The sequence below is a fragment of the Xyrauchen texanus genome, chromosome 1 (genome assembly GCF_025860055.1).
Source record: "Xyrauchen texanus isolate HMW12.3.18 chromosome 1, RBS_HiC_50CHRs, whole genome shotgun sequence".
Lineage (NCBI taxonomy): Eukaryota > Metazoa > Chordata > Actinopteri > Cypriniformes > Catostomidae > Xyrauchen > Xyrauchen texanus.
Genome location: NC_068276.1, coordinates 65,831,403 through 65,852,997, shown reverse-complemented (window position 1 = coordinate 65,852,997; position 21,595 = coordinate 65,831,403). Strand labels below are relative to the sequence as shown.

At 36.7% G+C, this 21,595-nt stretch overlaps 2 protein-coding genes across 2 annotated transcripts in view; both read right to left on the bottom strand.

The window, feature by feature from the left end:
* LOC127646031 (basement membrane-specific heparan sulfate proteoglycan core protein-like) overlaps positions 1-21,595 on the bottom strand; it is a 409,929-nt gene that overhangs the window by 87,350 nt on the left and 300,984 nt on the right. Inside the window, exons 13-17 of the mRNA XM_052129531.1 lie at positions 14,985-15,242; positions 14,546-14,821; positions 5,030-5,293; positions 1,796-2,065; positions 1,434-1,709 (exon numbers count right to left, since the gene is read on the bottom strand). Coding sequence (XP_051985491.1) covers positions 1,434-1,709; positions 1,796-2,065; positions 5,030-5,293; positions 14,546-14,821; positions 14,985-15,242 — 1,344 coding nt within the window. The remainder of the gene's footprint in view (positions 1-1,433; positions 1,710-1,795; positions 2,066-5,029; positions 5,294-14,545; positions 14,822-14,984; positions 15,243-21,595) is intronic.
* LOC127642915 (titin-like) overlaps positions 1-21,595 on the bottom strand; it is a 482,588-nt gene that overhangs the window by 391,134 nt on the left and 69,859 nt on the right. The gene's annotated exons all lie outside the window — the stretch shown is intronic.

Sequence of the window (21,595 nt, the reverse complement as noted above, 5' to 3'; positions counted from 1 at the left end):
GAGTTACAGAGATGACTTTACAAAACTGATGAGGGGAGCAGGGGCGGTTCACAGCCCCACCGGAGAGAGGCCCCTCATTGATGTTTTGAATGTGCCACTTCTCTGTTGTTAAGGAATTTTTTGTAAAAAAAGAAAATGGGGGCAAAAACTTCCCATCCAATCAGCTGCATATTCACCAATTTGTCTGCACTGTAAAATGCTAACTTCTGAAGACGATCCGAAAATCCTGCGACAGATAACTCAGTGTCTAAGATGTTGTTACCCAGCAGCTGTGTTGTTGCATTGGAGAGACTTGAGGTGGGAGGGGTGTATTCTGGAAGAATGACCCAGCCAATAACCCAGAGGTTGGGTTACACAAAAAATACCCAAAACTGAGAAAATAATCACATAAATGACCCAACAGGCTCAACCCAGTGTTTGGGTAGAAAGAGTAACCCTTTGTTTTTAGAGTGTGAGGAGAAAATATTTGGACGTCAGACGTTAGCACTATTCGAACAGGATTAGTTTTCAAAGGAGTTTATAGAAGTGGCTGTTTATAATAATCCCACTGAAATAAACTCATCTGTGAATTATATCATTATAACATTTCGTAACTGAGCGGATAAATTACCACGAGTATCTCAACTGACACTGATATTACAGTGGCACGTCTGAGCAGTTTCCAAGACTTGGCTTTCTTTTATAATTTGATTTGTTTTATTTGTCCATTCAGATGAGATAACATTTCTCAGAGGACACTTGAGTTAGCCGAAAACAGTAGATAATTTGCTCTGCAATTTTTACAGAGCTTGTTTGAGAAAAACACATGTTTGTCTGTGAAACAGAAATTTCTCCGACCTCCTCAGGGAAAACTAGTCCCGTCTGAATAGGGCTATTGTGAATATTTGAGCTAAATATATCTAAACGGTGACCTGACCATGGATGGGCCTGTGCCCACCCAAATTAGACCCAGAATATTAGAGATTATTCTTTGACTTCAAATATAGATTTATAAGATAGTTCAGAAATGCATGAATTCTGATTTCTGAAAGTGTGAAAGAACTTTATTGTTGTTCCACTTCTCTGGGGATAAAAACTTGGCCCATCCATTTGTATTGTGGCCCACCCAAAAGTAAAAGTCTGGCTGCACTCGTACATCTAAAATAAACATCATGCAAAGTTGTGCTGAAACAGATTTTACAACTACATTCATAACTGAGAAATGTCTAGGATTGTTTTTTTAGGATGATCGAGCAGATTTACTTTGTATTCTCAGAGGTTGAGTTTCCAAACCTGATATTTTCAGAACAGAAAGATGTCACCTATGATCAGGTTTATAAGAGGATCACATCATTAATTGTACAGAGTGACAGAAAATCAAGTCACATTGTCTTTAGGATCTCTAACACAATTTACACACACAGTCAAATAAAATACAGTATGTTTTATCTCACCTGTGACACTGACCCACAATGCATCACTGTAGTTTGTGTAGTAAACTGGTTCTCCTCTTCCAGCTCTACACCAGTACTGACCTCCATCAGACACTGAATCAATATGGACTCTGTAGGAGTTTGTTTCTGTCTTGTTTTTCTCAGAGTTCTGTGTGTGTTTGTACCAGTAAAAGTCCCATCCAGCGGTCTGAGTCATGTTACAGATCAGAGTCACCGTGTTTCCTGTCAGTGCAGCTCCTGCAGTATCTGATGTGAGTTCAGGATTGAGCTTTGAGTCTGTGGTGAAGAACATTTGGGTCATTAATAAACAGAGTTTATTTATTGATCAGAGTTTCTCTACTGAGTTGAATATGAACACACACCTGATACAGTCAGTGTAACAGCATCACTGATGTCTGATCTCTGTGAGTCACTGATTTTCTCTCCTCTACAGCTGTATTTACCACTGTGAGATTTGTCAGATGTGATTCTGTACACTCTCTCAGTGCTGACTGGATTGACTGAATCATCTTTAATCCAGCTGTATCTCCACTCAGTGTGTGTTTGTGTCTGTATGTCACATGTGAGAGTGACTGTCTCTCCTCTGAACACATGATGATCTGGATTTACACACACTTCAGGTTTTGGTCTCTCTGTATAAAACACAAGTAAATATTCATCTATTTTACAATAATACAAGAATTAGACTGTAATCAGTTCATCTGAAGATTATGAAGTTTTGAATCATTGAAATAAATGTAATAAGTTCAACAACACACAAATCCACCTTATTCCTGAACGCAGAAGTGTTTCACGATTCGACTGTTTTTAATTTACGTCTCCAGTGTTTTCCTCTCTAAAAAATGCTGTTTTATTTTTTCTACTCAACCGCTGGGTTGATTTGACCCAATTTGTGTCGGCAATCGTTGATTTTCTGTCAGAAAGTTACTTAAAAAAGTAACCCGCCCTTCCCTAGTTAATTATCGCTCTGTTCATCTGTACATTTAACAGAAATAATATCTAAATAAAGATTTCTGTGCTATGTAGTATTTTGTCTGAAAGTTGCTGGTAGTTTTAACTGCGTTAAGTTTCACATTTAATTGCAAATGTTATTCATCGACCCTCATCACACGATTATTAAAGAGTTATGAGCCGTTTTACCTCATTTTCAGTTCTTTAGTACATTAGACCTCAAAACACATTATAAATCACCAGAAATGCCCAAACACAGATAAATTAAGGCTTGTTTGCTTCATGTGACGTCAAATTCTCTTTAATTGGGATATAATAAAATGTGTATAATAATGATAAGATGCTTTTAACTGGTGTTTATTTTCTTACAGATGGATGAATATGTGAAAACTGACAGAGTGAAATACTGAGGAATTAATTCCTACATTTGAAGGTCTGTATTAATTTATAATATTTTACAGGGTTCCTGAAGTCATTGCAAATAACTTTAAATAGCAACATAATGAACTGATCAGACTGATTTTAAAGTAAAGGACAGAAACATTTAAAGCAACAGTTCACCACAAACTGTTCTGTCATAATTTACTCACCCTCAAAACATGGCAAATATAAATCAAGTATATTATATATTAAACTATATATTTTATAGAATTATATTTTCTTTATCCACAAGGTCAGAATCTAAAGATATTTAAAACATTTAATTAACTGAGGAAAAAAGTCACTGTGACAACATGCCCCAATGGTGAATCATATGAGGGGTAAGTTGTCACAGTGGAAGATTGCTAATTTGAAACATATTATTAGGGCCTAAATAAAACATTGTGGTGTTTTTCTTCAAAATATTACCCTTCTTTAACATTTTACAGCTTGTATAATTCTTGAAACTTACATTTAAAGACAGGAGCACCAGCTCGAAGTCCACAACTCTCTTAAAGGGACAGTCCACCCAAAAATGACAATTCTCTCATCATTTACTCACACTTTTGCTATCCAAGTTGAAAATGCCTTTCAATCGTCAGATGACCACAAATTAATTTTATAAAAGATATATCAGGCCGGCTGGTCCTCACTGTCAAAACACTTTAAATGTCCAAAAGTAAAATTTAAGCAGCATGCAGGTGATCCATATGGATCCAGTCGCTCAATGAAGGTCTTCTGAAGCAAAACGCTGCGTGTTTGTAAGAAACTAATCAATAATTAAGATGTTTTTAACTAAAGTAACGCTTCAAGTTAGATCTTCTATGCTCATGTACAGGACGTGATGTCATGTCATGTGACACAAATATATATTTTAAATCAGAAGTAATATATATATATATATATATTTGGGTCACATGACATCACATCCTCCTGAGCCTCGGTGGAGTGAGGGGCAAAATCAGCCATGGCCATTTTAGCCTGCTGGCCCATAACACATGCTCCATTCTCGGGAACGTGTCGGCGACTCTATGTGGGAGTCCCACACCGATCCCACCCGAGACCTGTGAGGACACCAGTGTGAACACATGGGATAAAGAACCGTTTCCTGAGGAGATGCTCCACGTATGGAACGCCAGGCAGTTCAAATATACGCGAATTTTAACACGTAGACATCGCGTAGACAACACGTCAACAACACGTTGTATGCATGTTGTTAACGTGTTGTCTACGCGTTGTCTTCGTGTTAACTTTTCACGCTTTGTTTACGTGTTGTTTACGTGTTATCAACGTGTTAACAATGTGTTGTTAACGCGCTGACAACGTGTTAACAACACGTAAACAACGTGTTGATTTCATGTGATTCTGAGCCATTTGGCCACTTGTCGAGTTTGAAGGGGTGAGTGTTGCACTTTTCCATTGGCTGCTGAGTAGTAGGGTTAAACCATTTCTGTAAGCCTGGGGGGTTTGCCTGCCACTATTTAACATATTAAGATCCTCTAATTTCTTGGTCCTTTTCTTCCTTTTGTGTGTAGCCTATACAAATGTAATATTTGGATTGCAGTTTTAGGACTTAAAATAAATTATTATTATTATTTTCATCAAGATAAATTTCCCCCTTTTGCTCCTTTACTGCCTATTTTGGTAAACAAACACATTAGAGGGAATTCATGCTTTTTACACCATTCATCAACTTTAGTTTTATATCTTAAAAAACATTAACAGATGTGCTGGGAAAAACTAACAGCAGTGGTACTCATTTAATGTTGGTGTAAGATACAGACCATTGTAATAAATACTGTATATGTCTTTGGAAAACAACATGAAACACTGAAATTATTCTGACTTTGATCACAACTTCTAGTTTTGTTTTATTTAAAATTTTGACAGTGGCGGGGTTAAGAGGGAAGATGTATTTTTGCATGTAGATGTCATGAAGCGATGGTCTGAGGTTTGTTATGTTCATATCATTCACTAATTTGAGTTGTTCTGACAGAAAACAACTTCACAAGTTGATCCTGAAAGTCATTTTGACTCCAAATAACACTTAAATGTTTGTTGTTCTCCGTCTGAATCGCTCGTTTCGGTAGTTTTTACATTGTGTCTCGAGACCAGAAACACAAAACAGGCAATTACAATCATCATGTGTCGTCCAGTAGTTGCTCAGGAAAACTGTGGATCTGCTGATGATGCATATGATTATAATATAACAGATGATCACTCACCGATGACAGTAAATGACACTTCATTACTCCAGTCAGTGTTGAATTGTGTAGATGTTCTTCTAGCGACACACCAGCATTTACTGTATCTGATGTAACTTGCAGTAAACTTGAACACTTTCTTTTTAGAGTTTTGAACATCTCGACCATCACACTGAAATCTGTATGTCCAGGTCACTCGTGTCCCCTGTATGTCACATGTGAGAGTGACAGTCTCTCCTCTGAATATCGGTGATGTTTCAGGATTTACAGTCAGAACAGGTTTATCTGTAAGAACCAGAAACAAACACACAACTCTCACTTTACAAAACACACACATGTTGCATCTACAGTTTAATACACACTCTCTTTCTGATCAATAAATAAATAAATAATCGTTTAAAATATTTTTAAGATGTACAAAACACACATTGCATCTATAGTTTTGAACACACACACACATTATGAGGACTTTCCATAGACATTATGATTTTTATACTGTGCAAACTATAGAGTCTATCCCACACTCAAAGAAAACTTTCTGCATTTTTATATTTTCAATAAAACATTTAGTATGATTTTTAAGCTATTTAAATTGAGGACACAAGAAATGTCCTCATAAACCACATTTATAGCATAATAGCCTTGTAATTACCACTTTGTAACTTAAAAAATTGTCATCGTAAACCACTTAAACCTGCCCACACACACACACACACACACACTTTAAGTTCATGTGTATAAAGTGTTTGACAGTGAAATGAAATTGATGGTTTAATTGGGATCAGTGTTCAGTTGACATGTGGTGGTCAGTTCTATGTTACATATATTCATCACATTTACTCACATTTCAGGGACGTTTTAATGACAAAAAAAGATTTTATGTATTTTTAATATTGATAAACATTCCTTTTACTACTTTCCCAAAGATATTAAATATTGTTTTTTAATAATGTGCCATAACAAATAATAAAGAATCGACAAGTGTGATCAAACTTTTCTACAGAGTTTTATTCTTACACTGAGGGGCCGTTCACATTGAGCATGTTTATAACAAATTAAACATGTTAACAAATGAAATCAGAAACATCTTCTATTTGAACTTCTTCAGTGTTTCATCTATTCCAGATCTGCACACAGTTCATTTCCTCAATCAACTTCAGGTGCATCCTGGGATGCTTTTTAAACTATTGAGTTCATGTGCTGCACACTTGCTGGAGACTTTTCTTAAAATAAATAAATAAATACTGTTAAATAAATAAATACTATTAAATAAATACTGTAAAATAAATAAATAAATACTGTTAAATAAATAAATGAATACTGTAAAATAAATAAATACTGTAAAATACATAAATGAATACTGTTAAATAAATAAATAAATACTGTTAAATAAATAAATACTATTAAATAAATACTGTTAAATAAATAAATACTGTTAAATAAATAAATAAATACTGTAAAATAAATAAATACTGTTAAATAAATGAATAATGTTAAATAAATAAATACTGTTAAATAAATAAATGAATACTGTTAAATAAATAAATGAATACTGTTAAATAAATAAATACTGTTAAATAAATGAATACTGTTAAATAAATAAATAAATACTGTTAAATAAATGAATACTGTTAAATAAATAAATACTGTTAAATAAATGAATAATGTTAAATAAATAAATACTGTTAAATAAATAAATGTATACTGTTAAATAAATAAATGAATACAGTTAAATAAATAAATAAATACTGTTAAATAAATAAATGCTGTTAAATAAATAAATACTGTTAAATAAAGAAATAAATAATGTTAAATAAATAAATAAATACTGTTAAATAAATGAATACTTTTAAATAATTGAATAATGTTAAATAAATAAATACTGTTAAATAAAGAAATAAATAATGTTAAATAAATAAATGAATACTGTTAAATAAATAAATACTGTTAAATAATTGAATAATGTTAAATAAATAAATACTGTTAAATAAAAGAAATAAATAATGTTAAATAAATAAATACTGTTAAATAAATAAATACTGTTAAATAAAGAAATAAATAATGTTAAATAAATAAATAAATACTGTTAAATAAATGAATACTTTTAAATAATTGAATAATGTTAAATAAATAAATACTGTTAAATAAAGAAATAAATAATGTTAAATAAATAAATGAATACTGTTAAATAAATAAATACTGTTAAATAATTGAATAATGTTAAATAAATAAATACTGTTAAATAAAGAAATAAATAATGTTAAATAAATAAATAAATAAATACTGTTAAATAAATGAATAATGTTAAATAAATAAATACTGTTAAATAAAGAAATAAATAATGTTAAATAGATAATGTTAAATAAATAAAATAATACTGTTAAATGAATAAATCAGTTAATACTGTTAAATAAATAAATAAATTAATTAATTAATACAGTTAAATAAATACATACTGTTTTAAGATTAAAGTATCCAGTTAAAGTGATTTTAATAAGGACAATTTAGACATTTTATCAAACAATTTTGGTCAAATTAGCTTCAGAAAAAGTGACTTTAGCTGAAAAGTGAGAAGTTTTATTCTCTGGTTTAAATCTCAGAGCAAATCTGATTTATTCCTGACAGAGATGTGTTTGAGATTAATGTGATGAAAGATTCAAGCTGTGTTAAAAATGAGTTCTTCAGCGAGACCAAACACACACAAACCAGCAGCGAGCACAAACGATGGAGACGGGTGAGAGTGATTGACATGGGGTGTAACATGATTTCACGACTCCCAAAAGATATCTTGTTAAATACAAATAGAGGAATATGGTGTGATGTTTCTTTTGACAGCACAAATGAACGACACCGGTTTGGAGCGACTTGGACTACATGAGGTGGAGAGTGACATCACAGCCAAAAAACATGTTTAATATCTCAAACACTGAACCAGCACAAACGAATGGGACAGTTTTAGAGAAGATTTAATTATATGGGGTGATAAATTCACTGAGATACTGTTTTTAATTTCCATCTCCAGTGTTTTCTCTCACATCGGTGTATATTCTGAGTAATGTGATGTTTAAAGTATTACATTTATAAATATTTCAGAAACATGTGAGTTTAAAGTGCCGATAGTGAACAGAGTCGAGATGAGCGTTTGATGTGTTTTTGACAAGTGCTTCATCTGAGTATGTAGATGTCATGATGGTCCGAGGTTTGTTATGTTCATATCATTCACTAATTTGAGTTTTATGACTAGGGCTGCAACTATCGATTATTTTGATAATCGATTAATATTTAATTATTTCTACGATTTATCGATTAATCGGATACAAATACAATTTTATTTCCTGATTTTATTAAAATATGATTTTTCAAACACTGAAATGATAAAGGGCGTAAGGATTTGGTTTGATGTACATTAATGAATTAAAGATTATTTACTTTCACAAAACTTTGAACAAAGCCTGAATCATAAAAAGTTTAAATGTATTATTATTATTCATTTCAGGACATGCGAAACAGACTCATCCCTATGCTCACTGTATTACATACGCAGGAAAAACACTTTAAAAACCATAATATAATCATGACTGAGACATCCGATGTCTCACACTCAAACTCTATTTTAATATGAAAAACAAAAACAAATTCTATGCAGTGATTTGTTCATGGATGTTTCAGACACAAGAATCTATTGAAGTGTATTTCTATATTGTTTGAGTCACTGCTGCAGATGATGAACACAAGAGACTTTATGTCAGTATAAACACATCAGAGGAGTAAAAGCAGCATCAGTCGTGTGTTCAAGACATTATTGATCATGAGTGTATCAGTCTCAGTCGTGTGTTCAAGACATTATTGATCATGAGTGTATCAGTCTCAGTCGTGTGTTCAAGACATTATTGATCATGAGTGTATCAGACTCAGTCGTGTGTTCAAGACATTATTGATCATGACTGTATCAGACTCAGTCGTGTGTTCAAGACATTATTGATCATGACTGTATCAGACTCAGTCGTGTGTTCAAGACATTATTGATCATGAGTGTATCAGACTCAGTCGTGTGTTCAAGACATTATTGATCATGACTGTATCAGACTCAGTCATGTGTTCAAGACATTATTGATCATGAGTGTATCAGACTCAGTCGTGTGTTCAAGACATTATTGATCATGACTGTATCAGACTCAGTCATGTGTTCAAGACATTATTGATCATGACTGTATCAGACTCAGTCGTGTGTTCAAGACATTATTGATCATGACTGTATCAGACTCAGTCGTGTGTTCAAGACATTATTGATCATGACTGTATCAGACTCAGTCGTGTGTTCAAGACATTATTGATCATGACTGTATCAGACTCAGTCGTGTGTTCAAGACATTATTGATCATGACTGTATCAGACTCAGTCGTGTGTTCAAGACATTATTGATCATGAGTGTATCAGCATCAGTCGTGTGTTCAAGACATTATTGATCATGACTGTATCAGACTCAGTCGTGTGTTCAAGACATTATTGATCATGAGTGTATCAGCATCAGTCGTGTGTTCAAGACATTATTGATCATGACTGTATCAGACTCAGTCGTGTGTTCAAGACATTATTGATCATGACTGTATCAGTCTCAGTCGTGTGTTCAAGACATTATTGATCATGAGTGTATCAGACTCAGTCGTGTGTTCAAGACATTATTGATCATGAGTGTATCAGACTCAGTCGTGTGTTCAAGACATTATTGATCATGAGTGTATCAGACTCAGTCGTGTGTTCAAGACATTATTGATCATGAGTGTATCAGTCTCAGTCGTGTGTTCAAGACATTATTGATCATGAGTGTATCAGTCTCAGTCGTGTGTTCAAGACATTATTGATCATGAGTGTATCAGACTCAGTCGTGTGTTCAAGACATTATTGATCATGACTGTATCAGACTCAGTCGTGTGTTCAAGACATTATTGATCATGAGTGTATCAGACTCAGTCGTGGTGTTCAAGACATTATTGATCATGAGTGTATCAGACTCAGTCGTGTGTTCAAGACATTATTGATCATGAGTGTATCAGACTCAGTCGTGTGTTCAAGACATTATTGATCATGAGTGTATCAGACTCAGTCGTGTGTTCAAGACATTATTGATCATGAGTGTATCAGACTCAGTCGTGTGTTCAAGACATTATTGATCATGAGTGTATCAGACTCAGTCGTGTGTTCAAGACATTATTGATCATGAGTGTATCAGTCTCAGTCGTGTGTTCAAGACATTATTGATCATGAGTGTATCAGACTGCAGCGCCAGATTGTGATTCATAAGTTAAAGGAATATTCTGGATTTAATACAAGTTCAGTTCAATCATGGTGTTCAAGCCACAATAAAGCAAGAGACCTTGATTTCAAACTTGAAACTTCATTTTTTTTTTTATTTTAACTAAAAATGAAATTGTAAAAATTAAGTGCAATTCAAATATGTGTTGTTCCAGACGGGAATTTAATAGTCTGGAGAAATACATCATGTTTTTGTATTATTTTGTTTTAATCACAGAGTCTGCAGAGTTGCGTTCACAATGAACTGTTCTGTGGAAATAAAGTGAACTGAGCTGAGATGTCTGAGGTCATCTGCAGCACTCATAGATGATACTGTTCTTGCAAAAAAATAAAACAAAGAAAGAGTGAGAATCCTTTACACGCGTGTGCTCCAGGAGACCGCACGCCTCCGTACAAACAGCGTGTCATACATGCGCATCGACGGATTTTCTGTCATCTGTTCTTAAAGGTGCAGTATGTAAGACTCAGAAACCCGTGTTATTAGTGACACCTGTGGCCGTTAAGTGAACTGCAGCAGCTCCAGTGATCACGCACACACTCAATACCGTGTTCAGACCAGACGCGTCGAGAGCATCAAATCGACCGGAAGTCATTCATTTTCTATGACAGTCAGCGTCTCTCGGCGGTGAGAAGCGGCACGGCGAGTCTTGGGCGGTGTTGGCATCAGAGGAAAGTTCAAGTGCGGGCAACATTATGGTAATGAGCTTTGACGCGTTTCGGCGGCAACCTATTGAGTATAGAAGTGCTCCGCTCTAGCGAAGTCTAGAGAACACAACAGTGTAAACTTTGGTTCCCACCAAACATTAGTTCTGAAAACAAAATGGAGGAGAAACTGATTATTGCCGCGGTGGGTTTTCCCGTAATAATTGATCTGTCCCTGTTTGTTTACAGGGATATAAATAAAATAACAAAACGATGAGTGGACAAAGGTGTCTGAAATTATTGGTGTGCCAGGTGAGTTGAGGAAGTGGAAATTAAGGTTAATATAATATTATATAATATTAAAATATTTCATGAGGATATACGCTACTTGTGATATGTCGTAATAAAGATACCGGTCGACATGTCTGGATGTTTTGTGGCCCCTTTAAATATAGTTCACAAAACCAAGCACTCAACGAACGTTGCCGCCTATTTCAAATACGTCAGAGCGTCCACGAATTTTCGATAGCGTTGTTGGCAGAGCGAATTTTGACGCTCTCGCCGCCTCTGGTCTGAACGCACGGATAGAGACACGAGCATCGACCAAAACAATGAAGTAAAGTACAAAGAGACTGAACGTGATTCACCGACATCATGCTGACAGATATTAACATAATTACAATTACACAGTTATGAATGTTTTACTACAAACTTTGAGACTGTATATTATATTTGACTCTCCAGTGCTGGAACAGGATAAAACTAAGTGTGGATATCAGTCTATGTGAGACTGTAGTTTGAAATAATCACTTTTCTTTACATGATACATTGACTGCATTTATACAAGAGACTATAGGTGCGTACACACTGCCAGAGACTTTGTCGCTGCAGGTCGCCAGTGGCTGGCGGTGAAGTCGCTAGTGGGTGTTCCCACTACTGGTTGCCTAGTAACGTTTATAAATGACATTCACGGATGTCATTCCATTGCTGTTGACAGCAAATCTCTTTTCTTGCCACTAAAAACAAACATTTTGGAGGGAAAAGTCTAAATATAAATGGAATCAGTACATAAAATGCTTTATATCAAAGATGAATGAGAAACCAGGCGTGCTGTTTGCCATAGCGGCTGTTTATTTGTGGCGAAAATGCAAATGCCGGTCTGTCTGGGTCCACAAAATCCCCACGATCTCAGATACACCTTTCCATGCAGTATTTTTCTTAAAAATGTCCTTGTACGTGGGAAGAGACATATCATAGAGCACTGGAAAATTTCTAACAGCAAGAATTAGCCTTTCATCCATCTTTCCGTTACTGCAGGAGCTGAGAGCGAGAGAGAGAGAGAAGGATCATGTGAGCTCTCCCGTCTTCTCTCCTATTGGCTGTCGCTTCCGTTAGTCGCTCTTCATTTGAATAAAGTTGAACTTGTCTCAACTTTGTCGCGTCGCTGGACACGCCCACATCTAGTCGCCAACAGTCGCGAAAGTTTGTGTCGCCGGAAGTCGCTGTGCTCTCATTGAAAATGAACGGTATGGAGTCGCTGTCAGTGTGTATGCACCTTATGTCGGCGTTAGCGAGCTAGCCAGCTTATAACCAAGTTACGTTACACTAATGAATGGAGCTTTTTACATCATCTTGAACATTGTCAAGCATTTATTTAATGTGTTATTGTAGTTTACTTTACTGAATAATTACAGATTAACATTGACATTAATCTGACATTTAGTATAAAGAGAAGATCGTTGAAATTATTTGAAAGTTATGAAGAAAGGTATCTTGCAATTCCTCAACGTTAGCAGACAAGATCAAGTTAGCTAAAATGACACGGATCAATCATATGTTACTATATTTCACATGATTTGCAGTTCTGTAAGTTTACCTGTCCAATAAGAAGAACGCCAATTCAGGGTCGGTCTAGATCCCCAAAACCGAATGAATGTAATTAATCAAATGCTGATGTTCTCTCTAGTTTTCGCTCGACCATGATCACGTTTCTGCTTAGCCAGGCGGGATTCAGTATATAATTTTTTTTTTGTCTTACTCAGAGTTTGTGTATGAGTCGGTGTTGTGCGGGACGTTTGATGGATTTCATCTCTAAGATAACGTTATCTAGTGTTGCAGACTATCTGTTGTTGCTGTTGAATAGTGGAAGAGAAGATATTACTGTCTGAGGCTCTCGGGAGTGCATAAATGTCACATCCTTTGGATTTTCCCGGGAAAAGCGCATGGAAATCAGTCTACAGGCTTTAATAGGCAACCTAGGGAGTCCTGGAAGAGCACATTTTTTTTTATGTTGCGGTACAAGCCGTTCACACATTGGCAAAAAAATGCAAATATTTCATGAAAAATTTTCCATATTGCATCTTTAATAATATAATAAAGTGTTTCTTCATGCGTGTGTCTGTGTGCTGCGGGGCAAGTTATTTGTTACATTAAATTGATAATAATAATAATAATTTTATACATTAATGGAGAAACGAGCCAAATATCATCTTCAGCTATTGGCGATCACTATTGACCATCGTCGAGATCCTCGTCTGTCGGCACAACACTAATGTGCATTTCTCTCTATAAATGTTCAGACAGACTCCTTGTTGGTTTTTCCGGCACATTCAGCATCATCACAGCTTCTGCTGGTGTCGCTGCAGCTCGCTTCATGCGTGCGCTGGTAAAATGTATATTTTAGAGGCTCATTATTACGGTTTAATATTTCTCTGTAATGTAGATCAGTGTTAGAAATGTTACTATAACAATCTTTCTCAGAACTGGAACTCAAACCATTGTCTGATGCCCCCAAAATATATATATTTAAGAAATTACATTAATATCATAAACGTGCGACTAGTCGACTAATGGCTTAAACTAACAACTACTAGTCGACTAGTAAAATCTTTGGTCGGGGGAATCCCTAATCGACGCATTTGAGGAATAATATTGATTACCACAAAAAATAATTTTGACTCGTCCCTCCTTTTCTTTAATAAAAGCAAAACTGAAGATTACAGTGAGACACTTACAATGGAAGTAAATGGGGGTCAATCTGTAAACATTAAAATACTCTCAGTTTCAGAAGTATAGACACACGACATAAACAATATCTGTGTAAACATGATTTTACTGTGATAAAACATTTATTTACCGCATCTGTGTAAAGTTATAAAACTTCATTGCCATGACGATATAATGTCAACAAACCTAAAATCCCTAAAATGACTGTAAAACTGATGATGAAACTAATTTACATCTTAAATAATGGATGAATTTTAAAAGAATAATTAATGTGTGTTTTTTACATTTTAAGCTTCACATTTCGACCCCATTGACTTCCATTGTAAGTGACTCACTGTGACCTCGATTTGAGCTTTTCTTAAAGAAAATGAGGTGCGAGTCAAAATAGTTTTTGTGGTTATCAACATTACGCTACAAATTCTGTCAATTGAGATTAAATTGTATTAAACCCAGAATATTCTCTCAATTTCTAGTCATGTTTTTTTTTCTCCCTCAAGTGTTTTTGTCTTTTTCATGTATTTTTTCTTCATGTGTGTGTAAATATCACTGCAGTGTTTGTTGAATGTGAACACACACCTGATACAGTCAGTGTAACAGCATCACTGATGTCTGATCTCTGTGAGTCTCTGATTTTCTCTCCTCTACAGCTGTATTTACCACTGTCAGACACATACACATAACTGATCTTGAGATCTTGAGTCGATGGGTATGAGTAGTGAATGTGTCCATCTTTAATCCAGCTGTATCTCCACTCAGTGTGTGTTTGTGTCTCTATGTCACATGTGAGAGTGACTGTCTCTCCTCTGAACACATGATGATCTGGATTTACACGCACTTCAGGTTTTGGTCTCTCTGTATAAAACACAAGTAAATATTGCTCAATAATAATAATACACGAATTAAGAGTGTAATCAATCAAACTGGAAAACTGCAAATCCATCAAGATCCTTTTGAATTATTACATCTACACATTTATTTGATGCATTTGATTATAATGTAACAGACGATCACTCACCGATGACAGTAAGAGTGACATCATCACTCCAATCAGAGGAGAACGGCCTTGATGTTCTGATACCTCGACACTTACATTTCTGGTTGTTTCGTTCACTAATATTGTTAATGACATACTTCATCTTATTAAAGTTTTGAACATCACGACCACAAAACCATCCGTATGTCCAGTCTGTCCCCTGAACATCACATGTGAGAGTGACAGTCTCTCCTCTGAATATCTGTGATTTTTCAGGATTTACAGTCAGAACAGGTTTATCTGTAAGAACCAGAAACAAACACACACACACACACACGCACACGCACACGCACACACACACACACACACACACACACACACTAATTATAGATGTCTTTACAAGCCTTTTATTTAATTAACAGTATTTATTTATTTATTTAACAGTATTTATTTATTTAATTAACAGTATTTATTTAATTAACATTATTTATTTAACATTAATTATTTATTTAACAGTATTTATTTATTTAACAGTATTTATTTGTTTATTTTAAGAAAAGTCTCCAGCAAGTGTGCAGCACATGAACTCAATAGTTTAAAAAGCATCCCAGGATGCACCTGAAGTTGATTGAGGAAATGAACTGTGTGCAGATCTGGAATAGATGAAACACTGAAGAAGTTCAAATAGAAGATGAAACAACAACGATATATTCCAGCATGTGAACTGTAGTGTCGCATGGCACTGAGACTATGAAATCTTCTGATAAATGCCTCACATTACCTTTTCTTGGTGAGTTATGTATCTCAAAACAGACGGATCAGACTGATAAAATTGAAATATTTATGGACGATCTTTTAGTGGACAGACTCCAAAAGGACCACGCCAGAAAACTGCATAAAGCCAGGAGAAGAGAGAAAAAGAAGAAAGAAGAAGCAATTGAGAAGACAGAGGAAAGATCTCATCTGTCAGATGACAAAGACCATCAAACGGATGGAAAAGCTTAATAAACGATTGTTGTGTACCGCAAAGGAGCTTTTAAGGGGAAAACAATTTATATGTCCTATTTGTGAAATGTCAATCTAGCAGAAGGAGCTTGCATGGCTGATGCATACTCGCTTTGTCAGTTAAAGAGCTACTGTTTCCTGTGTTATTTCTGTAAAGCATTAGAGAGGTTTAAACTGGGGTGAAACCACACTGGTGCCTGTCCCTGTAACCTTTAGACATAGAAAAGAATAGGTCTGCTGAGAGGCCATTGAGAGGCCAGGGGTAGGACGTGGTTTTAACACATGTAGGTGAGAAAACGGGTAGATTTTTAGCAAACTTATTGGGGGGAAAATTCTAGAGTAAGTAAGCAGCTTTGTGTTTAGCATAAGAACCGTAAAAGCTTCCTAATAAGGAATGATTTCTTTAAGGGGACTGCCCCCCAAATCTTAAAGACGGCCCCAATTAAACCATATAAATGTTTCTGTTTCCTGTGTTACGGGGCCGCACTCCGAGGTGAAGACCTATACGCTTTTCTGTTATTTTTGTTTTTTTGAATTTATTGTCTTTGTATTATTCTGAGAATTTTTGAGTAAAACGAAACCATAATTTTTGGTGATTCGAAAACCTTTCAAAATATGTCAAAAATAGTGTAATAATTCAAAATAGTGATTTTTCCTAGATACATCTTGACTTAAATAGTGAAACGGATCCTAGACTGAGCTGGATTGGACACCGCCGAGGACCCTATTACCACTTCAACTACCCTGTAAAGCAACAGGTGAGTAATATATAATACTAATGTGTGATATAAGGGTTGAGAAGTTCTCATATAGGTTTACAGCGGTATAAAAATACAGCATGGCGCCCAACGTGTGGGGCATTTCGCTAGTAAGGAAATTATAAAGACAATTTTTCAGGACAGATAAAGCGTATAGCCAAAGTCCACATACTACAGCCACTGTCATTGTCCAGAAGTCAGAGGAACTGACATTGTCCATAAGTCAGAGGGATTGACATTGGACACAAATCACTCGCAGAGTCCAGAGGACCTGAGTAATAAATTAGCACGCGCAGGCTCATATGAAGACCTGCTAAGAAAACTCAAAGACCCGTGAGTGGGGAGAGTTAGTCTAGAGATATAAACCGGTTTAGAGTGAACCCAAACACTTGCAGAAAATAAGGGAGTAAGTGAACCCAAACACTTGCAGAAAATAAGAGAGTAAGTGAACCCAAACACTTGCAGAAAATAAGGGAGTTGAGTATCAAACAGATTTGTGAAAGGGTTGCATCTTTTACATGCAACACATGGGTGGCTAAGCTTTCGGTGTGTACTTTCAACACGGTTCGAACCGCTGCTCCCTTCGGGTCATGTTGTTGGTGGGCATTGTATTCTTGGCCACACATGTCACAGGGAAGTGCGAGCAGGCACTTCCTAAAAATCTGAATATAACACCAATTTGGGTGTGTAGCAAGGAACAATAAGAAGTTTGAAGTGAAACTTTAACACTTAAGAATGGAAAGCCTAATGGTGACTATAGATTTAGTTACCAGTGACACTGCAGGAAAGATAGAGTGGTCTGACCCTACTAAGTGTAAATGTGGCTTTAAGGACATACCCTGGCAAGAAGTCAGAGAAACTGCACCCGTGGTTAATTTGAGGGTGCAGGAAGGAGCGGAAGCCCCAACTTTCATATACTCTGATAAAGGAGGTAACGAGGAAAATCCAAAAGTGAGAGTCTTTAATTCAGCAGGGAAGGAAATAAAGGGGATAACAACGAAAAGTTGGGCCAACCTAGCTGAAGATGGTTCTGAAGAAGAATCAGAGAAAGGCTCAGTAACTTATAGTGTCATTTCTCAAGAAGAAATGAGTGTAAATCTTGCCGAACCAAACGCTCCACTCTATGAAGCATTACAGAGCCCTAGGGAGGAAGCCATAGCCGAAGTTGAGGGACCCCTCAGGTTATATTTCGCTAAGGGACCTAATTTAGTGGTTCTGAAGGCAGGATACCTACATTTGGAGGAAGAGGCAGATGTTCTAGTTAATGCCGCTAATAACAATCTCCGTCACGGTACCGGAGTTGCAGGAGCCCTCTTAAGAAAAGCAGGAAAAAGATTCCAAGACGAATCGGACAAATTATTAGAAGGCAAAACCAGCCCTCTTACTACGGGGGATATAATCCTACAAAAAATGGGAGGACCAAATGGCAAACCCGTAATACACGCTATAGGGTACAAGAAAGGAAAGGGTCATGATCTGGAGGAAGAATTACGAGCCCTAATGGCCACTGATATATTAATTGACAAAATATGTGCGTGTGCTAAAGAAAACAAGTATCGTACTATAGCCATGCCCGTAATATCCGGAGAAGAGTTCGGATTTAATGAAGTCAAGCCAGGTGCATGCCTAGTAACGGCACTACTAAGAAAAACAACCCAGACTAACTGGCCTAAGACATGGATGATTTGCCATCCTGATGGCGCAGTGCTAAGAAATATGGCAGAAAGTATAAATCAAAATGAAGCGGCAGGCGAGGGGCCGTCAAAACGAAGAATAGGACGAGATCAAACGGCCGACGAGCTCAGCGTAGAAGCTGCAGGGGGAGAACCGAACCCGGAGTGGCCGATATTAAAAAGGACGGCCACTTCCCGAGGTGCTAAAGACCCCGTTGAAAACCCCTTCCCTAAATTAAAGCTATGCAGTAATTATGAAACCTTTAATTTAGGAAAAGAATCATACCGACCTACTCACGCAAAGAGCAGGAAGAAAGAAACGCTATTAGAAACCAAAAAGGCGGCTACCGCTGCCGAGGCAGACGAAAGGGATGATTCTGACAGAGATCGTACGGCCAAAGTGCATGAGTTAAATCAGCACTTGGAAGCCTTACATCTAGGAACTCCAGGGCAAAGACCAAAAATCCCCAGCAGGCTAAAGCGGCCTCTTAAACAGCCTGAAGTCTCTTTAGAGAAAACTGGAGCCACTTTAGAGAAATTATTAAAGTGTGACCAGGAAATGCGTATACTCAAAAGGGCCAAGCTAAAAAACATCACTGTGAAGGAAAAAGTTAGGAAATTAGGCCTCGATAGACACATACATTCTCGCTGAGTTTGAGATTCATGGGGGTAGAAAATTAGCACAAACTCTAGAAGGTCTAATTCCAACAAACAAAGAAGAATTAGAACAGAAAAGGTTTGAGGAGAAATGGGTCACTGTAGGTGCCCTGTCAGCGTGTCAGGAAATGGCACATCAGGGCGTTGAGGGGCTCCTTCGACTTATCTTTAAGGGGGTAAAAAATAATGCCCTTACAGGAGCCCGAGAGTTTCTTTTGTACGGTCCCGAGACACTTCCAGAAGAACTGGAAAAAGCTCTGATTAAGTATGATCGTAAAACTGAATTAATTCAAAGTGATAAGGTTAAATCAAGTGAAAAACAACCTACAACAAAAACCCAGACTAGGAAATCAGAGCGCGAAAGAAGGCCTTATAATCGATATGAATCAGAGAGAAGGCCAACCTTAAACCCGAACCCTAAAACAGTGACAAAGAAAAATATAGGGGAGAATAACTATCGCAGAAACACAAATCGAGAAGGTGACAGGCGCAGAGATCAGTCGAGACCTAAAATAAACAAAGATGAGAGCAGCAGAGGGAGTGGTACATATATCAGCCCTGAGAAATGGGACAGACTGACTCAGGAGGAAAAAACCCGAATTAGAAGAGATAGGGAAAAACCCAAATCAAAAATTGGAAGGGTTAAAATTAACGAAACCACTAGCAGCCGAGAAGTTAAAGAGGAAGAGCCGAAACAACAAAAAACCAAAAGGTCAAGGAGAGTAAATGGAGTTTCAGATTAGGATACTTCGGCCCCCCTCAAGACGGCACTGCAAAAAACGTTAGAGAAAGATAAACGATTATACAAAACTTACGATGATACCACATTCCGCGTGGACACGGGGGCCGACATCAGCGTAATAAAACCCTCAGAGAACCATGGAGAATTAATAGATATAATAATGGTTGAAGACTTTGATGGCCGAGTAAGCAGAAAAAACGTCTGGAGAAAAGAGAAGATAAATGTAGTAATGGGGAATGACAATTTGCTCTGTCCAGATGATTTAGTAAAAATAGGAAAATTAGGAATTGTGGATCAGAACAGGGAGATTCAGAGAATAGTAAGGGAATCTAACCTAACGGATAAAGGGGGGCTGGAAATACTTTTGAGGAAGTATCTGCCCTATTACTCAAAAAGTAAAAATGATTGTGGGAAAGTTCAATCGAATTATGAGCACATAATTTCAGGAGGCGTCCCACCTCCACAAAGACAGTATAAAATTAATTCCAAAGCAGAAAAAGAGATCGGCGAGACTATCAAAGAACTGACAGATCAAGGAATAATAAGGAAGCTGAAGAAAAATGAGAGTGCCGCTACTAATGCCCCGATCCAAGCCGTGGCCAAGCCGGACGGGAGCTTTCGATTAGTTAATAATTTTAAAGCGCTTAATCGTCTCACAGTACCAGATACTAGATATCTAATCAACTGTGGCGAGGCTAGTGGAAGCATTGGCCGAGACAAAAAATGGTTATCTAAGATTGACCTCGCTAACGGGTTCTGCAGTGTTCCGTTAGCAAAAGAAAGTCAGGACAGAACGGCTTTCACTTTCAGAGGAGATCAGTTTGTATATAATCGACTACCACAAGGCTACAAAAACTCACCCAATGTATTCCAAAGCATGATGATTGAAATATTATCAGGGATACTGGTAACAGTTTACATTGATGATATCCTCGTAGCCACAGAAACAGAGGCAGAACACATGACGTTACTAGAGCAGACTCTAGACAGGGTGACAGCTGCCGGCCTTAAGCCGAGTCTGAAAAAGATAGAAGTAGGGAAACACGAAGTTGATTTTTTGGGGTTTAAACTAGGGAGGGATTCCAAAACTCTAACAACAAGCACGAGGTGGAAATTAGAAGAGTTGTTGAAATCTGGTCCTCCCAAGTCAAAAAAGCAACTACAGTCACTGTTAGGGACGCTGAATTTCATCAGAGAATTAATTCCTAAGTACTCTAGAGAAGCTAAGTTGCTATATCAGGGTACAAAAGAAGGGAAATGGAAGTGGACGAATGAGATGGAGACAGCCAGAGTAAAATTGATAAGAATGGCACTAGACAGTGGAGAGTTAGAACGACGTGATGAAACTGTGCCATTGATAGTTGATGTGAGGGAGGCAGAGCAGGAAGTGGCTCTGACACTATCAAACAGAGACAGCAAAGCGCCTATAGCCTTTTTAACTCATACACAGGAAGCGAGTATGTTGAAGTATGAAGAAAATGGGCCTGAGAGAATACTAGCAGCAGTGACAAAGAGACTATTGCAGCTGAAAGCAATAGCAAAAGAACAGCCTATCGAAATACAATCTCACGCGGGCGAACTGACCAGACTTAAAAAGAACCTAGTGATGAATCAGGCAAGAATTCATTCCCAAAGATGGGACCAAAGGAACCTGATATTAGGGGATAATCAATTAGAATGGAAAATGATCAAATTAAAAAGGAAAGAGAAAATGACCAAATACCATGATGCACAGCAGCATATGCCAAAATATTTCACAGACGGCAGTGAGCGAGCAGGCAAAGTGAAATGGGGTTACTTAGTCAGGAAGGAGGGTCA